Source organism: Bison bison, unplaced genomic scaffold (genome assembly GCF_000754665.1).
Source record: "Bison bison bison isolate TAMUID 2011002044 unplaced genomic scaffold, Bison_UMD1.0 scf7180017864363, whole genome shotgun sequence".
NCBI lineage: Eukaryota > Metazoa > Chordata > Mammalia > Artiodactyla > Bovidae > Bison > Bison bison.
In genome coordinates, this window is record NW_011494935.1 from 5,329,049 (window position 1) to 5,341,812 (window position 12,764).

At 39.3% G+C, this 12,764-nt stretch overlaps 1 protein-coding gene across 2 annotated transcripts in view; it reads left to right on the plus strand.

The window, feature by feature from the left end:
• The first annotated feature begins 9,108 nt into the window (after positions 1–9,108).
• The window catches only part of GABRA1 (gamma-aminobutyric acid (GABA) A receptor, alpha 1), a 56,423-nt gene continuing 52,767 nt past the window's right edge, over positions 9,109–12,764 (plus strand). Inside the window, exons 1-2 of one of the 2 annotated variants that reach the window (XM_010855337.1) lie at positions 9,109–9,407; positions 11,718–11,806. In XM_010855337.1, the coding sequence (XP_010853639.1) occupies positions 11,733–11,806 (74 nt within the window). In that variant the 5' untranslated portion in view covers positions 9,109–9,407; positions 11,718–11,732. Of the gene's footprint in view, positions 9,408–9,467; positions 9,531–11,717; positions 11,807–12,764 lie in introns of those variants that run through there. The other variant, XM_010855338.1, reaches the window with a different exon arrangement.

A 12,764-nucleotide genomic window follows, 5' to 3' on the forward strand; every position in this document is an offset into this window, starting at 1 on the left:
CAGACAGTAAGCCCACTCAACTGCTTTCAGAGTCGCACTTTACAGCTTTCAAAGGCAATTAGGAGCTGTCATCTTTACAACCAGTTAAAATGTAGGACAAATAAATATATCTTTATTTGTCATCTTGATTCTTTATGTTAACTTGGTAACAGACTATACATTGTATCCTTTTACTTACTAAGAGAAATGCTTTCTGGGCCAGATCTCCAGTTCTCATAGTGATAGCCTACATTTACGACGTTTGCATGGGTTTTTTGTTTCATAAATACAATTACTCAAGAGTGATTATCATTCACCTTTAAAACTCTTTAGTTCTTCTCTACCCCTGCACAAGTTCATATATATACATGTATATATACATATATATAATACATATAACTGAATATATATTATATTAAATATAATGGAGGTTTTGAAATATTCTCCAATAAAAATCTTAATGAATGTTACTATAAGCAAAATGGAAATGTGTTAGGATAAGATTCTTTAGTTGTAAATGATAGTTTAAAAATCCATTAGTTCTTTTTTCTACATTTAACACAAAGACGTTAGTTACATTTGGATATATTTATGAACAACCTAATAAAAATGCATCCACATCCACAAACTCGTTTTCATTTCATTGCACTGAACACAATTATTGTAAACATCAAGAATTGGGAGCTATTGAACAGATGGGGCATTAGTGTCTTAATTCTTGATCTTTGTTCTAGTAAATCCTTCCGTTTCATATCCTTTCCACAAATCCTACAGCCACTCAGGGCACGATGAATGATTTTTTAAATGCTGCTTTAATGTTCATGTCATTTTTTGTGTTTTACAATTTCAAACAAACATGTAGACTCAGGTGCCCAAGCAGGATAATGAGATCATATTAAAATATTCAAATAATGTAAACTAGGCATATCCTAATCATGCCAGAAGATTCTGCATATACTATAATAACGCAGTTTCTTGACACAAAGATGCCTAATATTTTTTATTATTTCTGATAAATAAACCCTGTAAATTGATTCCTGAGATTTTTATTTTTCCATGTTGCATGTCATATACTTAAGAAATGATACTGATTGAATATCTATTCATTATGTTTATCTTAACAAAGAAAAATAGAGGTATATAAACATACTTATGGTTTAAAGGACTTTACACAGAGACCATACATACACATGCACACATTCAAAGCTTCACTGATGAAAGCACATACGCATCCTGAATGTCTTAATTTTGCCATAAAAATAGAGACTATCTGTTTCCTGAATCAAGTCATACAGAATATAGCATTTTAAAACATCTATTCTAGGCTTGTGACAGCATTTTAACAAACTGTGTGTGTTTTCTTACCTCTCTCCTGGCTTACACCTTAGTCTTCAATTTGCAAACAGAATCTACAGAGTCCAAAACCCTTGTTCAAAGTTTTAGGAATCATTGATATTTTATTTGACATTTGAAAACAGTTTCTTTCAACTATCAGCATATTATAATTCCTCTTAACTCTGAATAAAACTGCAGTTTTCTGCTTGGGTTGATGGGATTGACATCTGTGCAAAGAAAAGACTTTGAAAGAAAATGGGTGAATCCAGGTTACACATGAGTTTCTTATAACTGAAAACTGCCACAGATGAAAACTGGATAGTGTCCTACTTATGTGACTATTAAGGACAGTCTGGCTCTCACATGTGTATTCTATTCCTGATGGTTATTGCTTGGCTTCTTCTTAAATCTTATGGAAAAATAACATAAACTGTAGCTTTGGGGAAAACTACTGCCGACTGTAGTAGCTGTGCTTAGAATGTATCTGATGGGTTCTCTCTTGGGACATTCTCTTAAAGTCTTTCTGGTTTCGGGGAGAGCAGACAGGATGATGTGAGAAGATCTGAGCTCACTTCCTCTCAGGAGCATACCAAAATCACAACTATATTGAGAACAACCATCAGTGGAAAAGACTGGAACCCACGGAAGAAAACCTTGTCCAACATAAAAAAGGAACCACGAGGAGACAGTAGGACGAGTCGATGCGCAATGTAATCAATCCCACCCCCACACTAGGCGGGCAACATACACACTGGAGAATAATTCTACCACAGAGGTTTCCCCCTCAGGACTGAGAACTCTGAGCCCCCTGTCAGGCTCCCCGGCCCAAGGGTCCAGCACCAGGAAGATAAGCCCCCAGAGCACTTGGCTTTGAAGGCCAGCTGAGCTTAACTGTCAGAGCTTCACAGGACTGAGGGAAACAGAGACTTCACTTTTAACGGGGAACACAAAATACCAGGGCAAAAGCCATCATTTGACAGGTGCTTGGGCCAGACTCCTTGGAAGGAAAGTTATGACCAACCCAGACAGCATATTAAAAATAGACATTATTTTGCCAACAAAGGTTTGTCTAGTCAAGGCTATGGTTTTTCCAGTGGTCATGTCTGGATGTGAGAGTTGGATTATAAAAAAACCTGAGCACCTAAGAATTGATGCTTTTGAACTGTGGTGTTGGAGAAGACTCTTGAGAGTCCCTGGGACTGCAAGGAGATCCAACCAGTCCATCCTAAAGGAAATCAGTCCTGACTGTTCATTGGAAGGACTGATGCTAAAGCTGAAATTCCAATACTTTGGCCACCTCATGCGAAGAGCTGACTCATTTGAAAAGACCTTGATGCTGAGAAAGACTGAAGGCAGGAGGAGAAGGGGACGACCAAGGATAAGATGGTTGGATGGTATCACCGACTCAATGGACATGAGTGAGTAAACTCCAGGAGTTGGTGATGGACAGGGAGGCCTGGCATACTGCAGTCCATGGGGTCGCAAAGAGTCCCACACGCCTGAGTGACTGAACTGAACTGAACTGAACTGGGCCAGGCTTACCTGCTGGTCTTGGAGAGTCTCCTGGAGAGGCTGGAGGCTGTCACTCACTCTGGGGACATTCAATTACGGGAAAGCGGCAATGGCCATATTGACTCATTAGCATCAACACCACACCTGGTCCTGCCGAGCAGTCTAGGGTACATGCGCTGGTGCTGGGATTCAAGCCAAACAACTTAAAGGGCCAAACACAGCCCCGCCCATCAGCAGACACGCCCCTAGACACGTGAGGGCTCCATGTGTGGGCCAAGCTCCAGCTCCACCCACCAGGGACAGGTACCAGAAGCAAAAAACTAGGATCTACCACGCAGGTCACACCTTAACCTGGGACCTGCTGGGCCCTGACCATGCCCACTAGCAGGCCAACCCAAGCTTCGGGACCCCCCCATACCCTTTACTCAACTGTATCAGCAAATATTCTCCCCCTATCCGCATCCCACCTTCCCCACTCTGACCCAAGGAAAAATCCGAAAAGGGTTCTGGGCTCCCTGATCTGCAGCCAGACTCCAGGAAACAGCTCTGCTGCCAGTGGTCTTGCACTAACCCCAGGACCTGGCTTCACCTCCCAGTGGGTGGGCAGCAGCCCAGAGTCTTTGGGACCCTGAGTCTGCCCAGCAGTGAGCCAGCACTACCCTCTGGGGCCCCATAGGGTTTCTCAACCAGCCACCTCTTGACTAGGCTCCACTAAACCACAGCCAGCAGCATCCGCACAAGGTAGGGCCTGGCAACCAACCAGACTACAGACCAACTCTGCCTACCCTACCACCCAGACACATACAGTTTGGGTGATGAGGAGAGAGTGCACTGCTGGGATGCATAAAATGCCTCCTGCAGAGAGCCACTTCTCCAAGGTCGAGATATGTAATTAACCTATATAACAGACATAAAAATACAAATAGCAACTTAGACAAAAGATGTGGCAGAGGAACATGTTCTAGACAAAGGGATAAGATAAAACCCTAGAAGAACTAGTGACCTGGAGACAGGAAATCTGCTAGAGAAAGAGTTCAGAGTAATGATGGCGAAGATGATCAAAGAACTCAGGAGGGGAATGGATGCAGGGAGCAGGAAGTTAGAAGTTTTCAACAGAGAGTTCCTTGGACAGAGGAGCCTGGCGGGTCTGTCCATGGGGTCTAAACGAGTTGGACACAACTGAGGGACTAACCCTAGAAAATATAAAGAACAACCAAATAGAGATGTATGATTTGGATTGTATGTAAAGTACTCTACACCTAAGGCAGGTGTAAGGAAAAAAAACTTTTTTTTTTTTTCCCTCAGAATACCTTAGAATATGGGCTCAGGATTTAAGGTGGTAGGTGAGCTTGCTTGTTATAGTCCTTGTCTGATAACTAAGAGTTTTATGGTTCAGTTAAAGCTTATGGAAAACATGGATAAATTAATCAGTATTGTGAATTGTATGAACATGCAGAAGATAATGGACTAAAATGTTAGATAAATAATGAATTTGTGTTGAGATCAAAGATAAGGAAACTGGCATTCGCTGGATATCTACCAGGTGTTACACAAGAGGCTTATGTATTTTGCATTTGTTTTCCCATATAATGCCACAACCAGCTAATGAGATGATAGTACCTCATTTTAAAACCTCAGAAAATGAGGTTCAGAAAAGTTGAGTGAATACCAATGGTCACAAGTCTATTAGGTGTCAGTGACTAAAGAGCTGTCTCCATATATGAGCAGTCATTCTGCCCTGTGTTGTATGCTAAGTTGCTTCAGTTGTGTCAGACTCTTCGTGACCCCATGGACTGTAGCCTGCCAGGTTCTTCTGTCCGTGGGATTCTCCAGGCAAGAACACTGGAGTGGGCTGCCTTGCCCTCCTCCAGGGGATCTTCCCAACTCAGGGATTGAACCCATGTCTGTTTTGTCTCCTGCAATGACAGGTGGGTCTTTATCACTAGCCCCACGTGGCTCCTGCGCCATGCTAACCTGCAAAAATCACTGAAAAAATTACATAATCCTTTTTATTTGTCCGAGTGATTGGAGCAAACAATTTCTACATGCCTTTAGAATGTCAAACATTTATGACTTAAGTATGAGAAACTTTTTTTTTTTTTTTTTTTTACTGTACTTACCAATGCTGAGATGTCAAACTAGCCTTCAGGCCTGGGAAAAATTGTCTAACTAACATGATATCAAATATGTCTAGCTTAAGGTACAGAATTACTCTATTACCTTAAAGCACAGTTCTTTTCTTTTTCTGAACTGAACTATTAGTTCAATATCAATTATAGCAGAAGGGCTAGCCCTCTGGATATGTATATAGTTCATTAACAATATGGTCAGTATTATATACAGCAAATTAGAAACTGGGGAGCAGGTTTAATGAGTGAAATGATTCCATATAAATATCCAAATATTATAAATTATATATATGTGGATATATATAAATGAGGATGAAATCCTATTTAACTGCCACCTGTATATTTCTTATTACAGACAGATGACCATTAAAATATTAACATTAAAATATATTTCCAATGTATATATTTGAGCCATTCAAATACATTTTAAAAGACCACTTTACCCTCTGGGCTTCCTTGGTGGCTCAGATGGTAAAGAATCTGCCTGCAATGCAGGAGACCTGGGTTTGATCCCTACGTCAGGAAGATACTCTGGAAAAGGGAATGGCAACCCACTCTAGTATTCTTGCCTGGAGAATTCCATGAACAGAGGAGCCTGGCGGGCTACCCGTCCATGGGATTGCAAAGAGTTGGACATGACTAACACTTTACCCAAGATCTCAGCTGAAGCTTATTTGATATTTTATCATTTTACTTAACTCTTCTCCCTCACCCAAAATTATTTTGTAAATGATGAAAAGCCACCCTGAATTAATGAGAACATGCTCGATATTACTTTTCTCATTTGTTTCACATTTAGTTGGATAAAGTGAAAACATTTCTGTTGAAAAGAATCAGTATACTTCTTCAATTAGGTCAGGGCTTCCTGCCATTTAAAATTGACAGAAAAAGCAAAATGTACCAGACTGCAACACTGGAAATAGAGCTATTAGGCCTCCCCAGGATCTCTGGTCCTAGGTTTGACCTCAAGTCCCTTCTGCCCAGAACTAGTGACTGTTTCAAAGGGATTTCACCACTAGCCTCATGAGATAGAAGGAAAATAGCAGAAAACTTCCAAATACTAAAGTGAGCCTGACACCATGGTGCAATTGGATGCATTATATCATCAAAAGAAAGAAGCTCATCACGAATAAACACCTTTTTTAAATACTCAGAGGTAGGTTTTATGTGACTGCTCTGAAGATGGTCAAACATAGACATAAGAATAAAACAGATCTAAACATGAACTCACAACCACATCTTAAGGAAATAAAGTCATGTAGAGATGTAGTTAAGAGGATAAGCTTTGAAGTTAGAAGATCTGAGTTTGCATTCTAACACAAACATTCACTAGCTGTGTGACCTTGGGCAAATCTCTAGCTCTCTCTAATCCATAATTTATTGAATGATTTGTAAAAGAGGGATATAAGACTATCTCTCACAGATCTGAGAATAAATGGAATGATTTATGCACATTGATTAGCACATTATTTGGCAATAAGTAAACATTTTAAGAATGTTAAACATCATGGTTATTGTGATTTCAGGAACTTAATTCAATCAGAGGCACAATCACTTTAAAGGGTTCCCCCCCCCAACAACCAGGTAAAAGAAAAAAAACCAAAAATGTCAACACCTATCTAAAAGAGTCAATGTAACCAGACCATATAAAATAAATGACTGCTTTGCCATTAATTTCTTATGGTTTATTCCCTGGTTTTATGTGCACCTGTTAATGACACCTTAGATGGAAAATAATAACCACACTCATAATTTAGAATTCCAATGCTTTTTTTGGAATAGTCAAATTATCAATATTTTAAACATCCACAATTTATTCATTAAAAACATACATGTCCCAAAAGAAATTATATATACATCATCTAGCAAAACCTATCTTGTAAATACTGTATCTTAAATAGAGAATCATCATATGGGTATTTCCATTTTCATATTTTTACCATAGTTTTCAGATAAATTCGTTAATTATTCATAAATATTCATTTGTTTTGAAAGTTATGGAAGTGTGCAGTTGTAGCTTGCTGCAGAGTCACATAACACTTTTAGTCTCAAGTAAGATGTGATTGGCATTGTTTTCAGAGATCATTGCTCAAATGATAAAGTTCAGTGTTTATGCTCAAAAAAACAATCAGCAGAGTGATTTGGTTGTATGTCATTAGTCATAAACTCACTCTCAATTTGTAAAGAGAAATAAAAGGAGCTGTGACTATAAAGCCAAAGGCAGGAAAAAAATCTAAATTGCGTCATGTTTAGGAGTATCAGTCTCTTAAGTCAAAACAGAACTATGAAATTGCATTTTATATTGTCAGGTAAGAAAATAATGTTTTCTAATTGTTAACCCGGGGTTTTGAAACCTTACAAATGTGAAGTTTATTCTCAGAACTGCTTAATAAATAAGTAAATTAATGGATAAATAAAATAAAGGGTAATGTCACACAGGGAAACTCTTGATGCTCCTTCAGCGGCTATTGTTAAGAATACATTACATTTGTTGTGTCTGAACAGAGTAAGCAATTACTGCCCAGAAACAAAGGTATTATGAAATAATCTTGAAGTCTCCCTTCCTTGAAGATTCATTTCTAAAATAACTTCCCAGTAACACTTCTCCTTCAAAATTCAGAAGAAACCAAGCCCAACTCTGAATGTGATCTTCAATTATATATTTCTTATTATTTCAATCACTTGTTTTAAGTTTCAATCATATAAGCTGATTGTGTTGCAAGCACAGTCAAGGAACACTTGTAGAATCAAAAATGCATGAGTGGTATAAACTGGCCATGTAGATTTTTCTCTTTCCTTACCAGAGATACAACCGTATCAGAATTGTCTCCTCTGCTAGAAATCCTCCTGGGAAAATGGCTAGGAAGCTCACCAAAGTTCACACCTTGTTCACCAGAAGAACTGCATAGAGGAGTCCCATCTTTTCTTTTCAGCACCTGCTGCTACCTAGTCCAGGGGAAAGAAAGTGCTGAAGGGACAATTCCCACAGCATCAGGTCATTTCAGTAAATGCTTCCAGAAACACAGCACCCACCTCCTCTCTGCTACAAACTCCATTCACAAAATCCGAGGAGAGAACTACAAGTCGTCCCTGGTTCCCTGGAAATGTAGTTAGACTGATGTTCAAACATACCCTCCTTCCCTCAGTGTATAATTATTCGTGGGTGGAGAGCCACCAGGGAGGGTAATAGAAGAGGAAAGAGAAAAAAAAAAAAAAACTAGAAGCAGGCTTTGTTTGACCTGACTTCTAAAAATCTTTCTGTTCATCTTCTCTCGTCCCCTCTCTCTCATTTTTCTAATCCAGAGAATGATGGAGTTACAAGGCAAGGGAATGAATCCGGAAATAGAGATACGACGCTTGCCTAGAAATGATCTGGGCGAATTATTTAAAGTTAAATACTCCTGGTCCTAGGAAGACAGCATAATTCATATTTAAAGGAGGTTATCTTTTCTCAATCATGACATAAACAAACAGTTTCCTCAAAGATTAAAAACCCGGTTCCAGAGCGCGTTCTTGCTGTCCTCTAACCTGCAGACTGAGGAGAGGTGGAAAGCGCTGATAACCTGTGAAAGTGCGAAAGACTCTCTCACGCGGGTGGCCAATTCCCCACCGGCCAGAGCTCTTCCCTCCTAGCCCTCATCATTCGTGACTCTGCAAGACACAAGGACCCAGACGTGTGGGAGTGCGTGTGAGCGAGACAGGCGAGAAGAGAGTGCGCTTTCCACATGTGGAACCCTCCACCTCCCTGTCTCATAGCTTGCATCCATTCATATGCATGCAGTGGTTAAATATTTGATCAAAGGTGGAATAGTTATACTGATCGGTTGTATTTTTAATAGGCAAACCTTAAAATAGAGGGTTCGTACATTGCAAGTGTGAAGAGATTCTGAGGATAGTCCCTGTGCCTCTAACCCTTTCTACTCTTCCCTCCCCCGTCTCTACTCCCCCCCAAAAAGGGAAAGCTTGCAGCAGATTGTAGAAGGATTTGAGCCTGCAGCTCAGAGAAGGGGATTAGGGCCAGAGCGGTGCAAGTTAAATTGTGCTGCAAATAAAAAATGGGCGGATTGGTCTCCAGATCCAGAGGCTGGTACCACCTTCCTTTCTAAAATAAAATCTCTCTGGCATGAAGTCACCGCCTATTTCACATCCGGTTTGCCCTGGGACGTATTACTACTGTCTTGGTAAAGAAAAATCTTTTGTTGTATAGCTGCAGATTGGAATATAGGGAAGCATATTCGGGTGTGAAATCTTCAGCAAAGGAGCACGCAGAGTCCATGATGGCTCAGCCCGCTCAGACCGAGTGAGTGAGCGGCGGAGCGAGGACGCCCCTCCGCTGCCGGCGCGCCCGGACTCGCGGACTCGCGGACTCGCGCCGGCTTCCAGCTCTCCACGATTTTCTCTCGCAGACTTTTCCCGGGTCTGGAGCGATCCTGTGCCCAGAGGGGGCCCGAGGTAAGTGCGGCTTCGGACCGCAGCACGCAGAGCTTTGAACGTGCCTTTTCCTTGCTGGAGAGACCAGAATGCAATAGGGAAAAGAGAAAGAGGGAACAGGACAAGAACCTGATCACATAGCAGGTAGACACAACGAATGTTTTTCTTTCAGGGTTAAAACCGCAGCGGTCTAGGGGCATTATCGTCATTATTTTTATTTTCTCCGTCTTATTTTCTTTCCTTCCTTTGGCAGGCAGATTTGAATGTATTTCGCGGGGTGGGTGGTGACATGTTGTTTTGGTCTTTTTTTTTTTTTTTTGGCAAAAGGGAGCTGAGGTGAAGTGGGGAGGGGCGTTGTGGGGGCATCCTCTAAAGTTAAGACGCTGGTATAGAAAACCTGTCTCAACGTTGCATATCTTAGGGAAGGCACGCTCCTGGCTGACAAAAAAAAAAAAAAAAGCCTCTTTTCTCCTTTCCGGTGGACGCTGCTGAAATGCCCTCTGGTGTAGGGGTCTCTCCCATTCTGAACACGAAAAAACTCAAGTTCTCATTTGATGTGGGTGGCATGGGATATGGGTGTTTGGAGTGTGTTTGATGAGAGGAGGTTGAAGGTGGAAAAGGGTTAGGAGACAGCTTAGCGTTTCTTTTAAACTATTATGTTTGTATTTGCAAGAAACTTTCTTACTCAACAACTCAAGTGCCATGATAGGTTTGTTTTCCTCTTTTTAAAATGTCAGAAGAGGACAGAAAGCAATGGTATCTTGCTTTGGGGTTTTTGTTTTGTTTCATTTATTCCTTCGGGAATTACTCTTTTTTAAATAAAGATCAACAAATATTAATAGGGTAGGGGAAGTTGTTTTTCCTTCATAACATGTTGAAGATTAATAAAAGATTAATATAATTATGCAATTTTGATGCAATATTTTAACATGAGGATATTTATCCAATATTCCTTGTCCTATTCAGCTCTTCTATGTTAAAAGCAGTCACTAGTTTAGGGAAAAACTATGAATCTCACAGTTCTTATCTCTAGATCTAGACTGTCCACTTTAAGCACCTTAATTATGTTTCATTGCTTACATTGCCATTTGGAATTATTTTTACTAATATAAATGATCCCAGAGAGTGCGGAAAGCATTTGTGTAGATGTATTTAAAGGCATACCACATTAAACTATAGAGTGTCTCATAAAAAATATGCTTTAAAAGACTTGCAATCCATTAATCACGGACCCTCCTGAGGGATTCAGGGAAGTGCTAACAAATTTTACCTTGAACATTTTCATAACTGGAATCAATTATAGCACATTCAAGTAGAGTGTTACCATATCTTCTCCTTCTCCAGGTAGTGCACTTATTTTTAAAAACTAACTGCACAAATAGATTATAATTTTAAAAATTCTCTAAGCTTTCCAGACTCCTCCATTCTTCCAGCATCCCACTACCAAGTCTAAATTCAGCAATCAGACGGTGATTGATTGCACTTTACCTAAGAGGGAAAAAAAGATTCCCTTATTCATGCAAAGCAAAGCACTCCAGTTTCCATCTGTTTGAGATGAAACATTTTCTAGCAGCAACCCGGCAGAATCCAAGAGGGCTTAAAAGATATGTGTAGGCATGTTTGTGTGCATTTATGTGAGTGTGGTTTGTGTGTGAGAGACCAGCACATGGACTGACTATAAAGTGTGTCCTTTAGCCCCACAGAAGCATTAGTGAGCATATTTAACAAGGCAATCACAGGCAGAGAATTACAAGCACGACTTCAGGATTCAACAGTGTATCTCATGATTTTTTTTTTTTTTAAGATAAATAGCAGTTGCTTCTGAAATCAAGGTGTATCCAGAACCTCAAGATGAATTCAGTCATCAAAGCATACTAACCTACCCCATCACAGCCCCCAGACATGCTCTCTCTGTTGCAGACACCAGCTGAAGATTTTTAATGCACAGTGCAGTTGTGGGAACTCAAATCAGAAAGGTCAAATTTATCAGATGATAAACAAGAGGAAAGTAATTCAAACTATACTGGAAATATAAAGCCTATAGAAAAAAACAACCCAATTTTATGTTGAGCAATATTATCACCTGAGAGCATTTCAACTTGTATTCTTTTACAGGAGAAATTAAGACACTTATATTTCTGAATGGAGAAATGGAAGGGAAAGTGGAGAATGGATGGTCCAGGTTTCCATTGCTTCCAATGAGGTGTCATATCCCAGTGAGGTCATTTCCTGACTTCAAAGCATTTATCTGAACTGCCTCAGTCAGCCCTAGTGGTTATAACCTGATGTTTCTTGCAAGAGACATTGATCTCTACTTGTTCTACTTTTCAGCTGCACAAGCCCGCAATGAAGAAAAGTCCGGGTCTCTCTGACTACCTTTGGGCCTGGACCCTCTTTCTGAGCACACTGACTGGAAGAAGGTGGGGACCCTTTATTTTAAATCTGCATGAGAATTTCTGTAACTTTTCATTTATTCTTTCAGAGTGAAGAAAATTAACCTTGGATAAATTCATGACTAAGGGAATTAAAAAAACTTAACTGCAATAAAATTCCAGCTAATAAAGTGGAACAGTATGAAAAAATAATCATCTTATTTGCATGTTAGTCAGAATACACTTAACACGCTTTTGTTAAGGAATGTGTTAATTCACCATTTAATTCTTAAATTGAACTTTTCACTGCTCAGTTGTAACTGAACAAAACATGCAGTTTCCTAATTCATAAAAAAAGTTACCCCAATTAATATCTGCATACTATGTAAGTTGGTTTTCCAACAAGAAAATTTCTAACTAGTTGCCAAGATCATAGAGTAACTTCTGACTATGTGCAAGGAGAAACTTTAGAATAATATTTTTAATTTGAATGTTATAATTCTTTATAAATGCATGTGCATTTTGTTTTGAATCTATTACTTGTATAACTAATAGAAGTAGAGTATACTAGACACATTTAAGAACAGAAGATAAAACTGAACTTCTCTATTTAAGTTTACTGTGGATACAAGTTATGAGAAAAATGTAATAATATGATTAACTATATTCAAAATATTAGCTAATGATCCCATCGAGCATATAGATACATTATAATAGCAAAGATATAAATGACCAAGTATTTCAGATTCTCCTTTATCTGCTTTTACATTTCTAGTGTAATCTATTCCTGTGGCCAAAGTCTTAGCCATACTATAAAAATGCAAGATTCTCCATAATGTAATGAAAAGTGAATCCTTACAAGTTAAGGCAGAGAGATGGAATAGTCTGGAAATATAAGGACTTAGGAGGATTTTTTTCAATTGAGTTGTCCATTTTTAATGTTTGTTATTGTGCATGGTGAATAATGACTGCCAGATGAACAGGAAATGTATTATTGTCAGATACT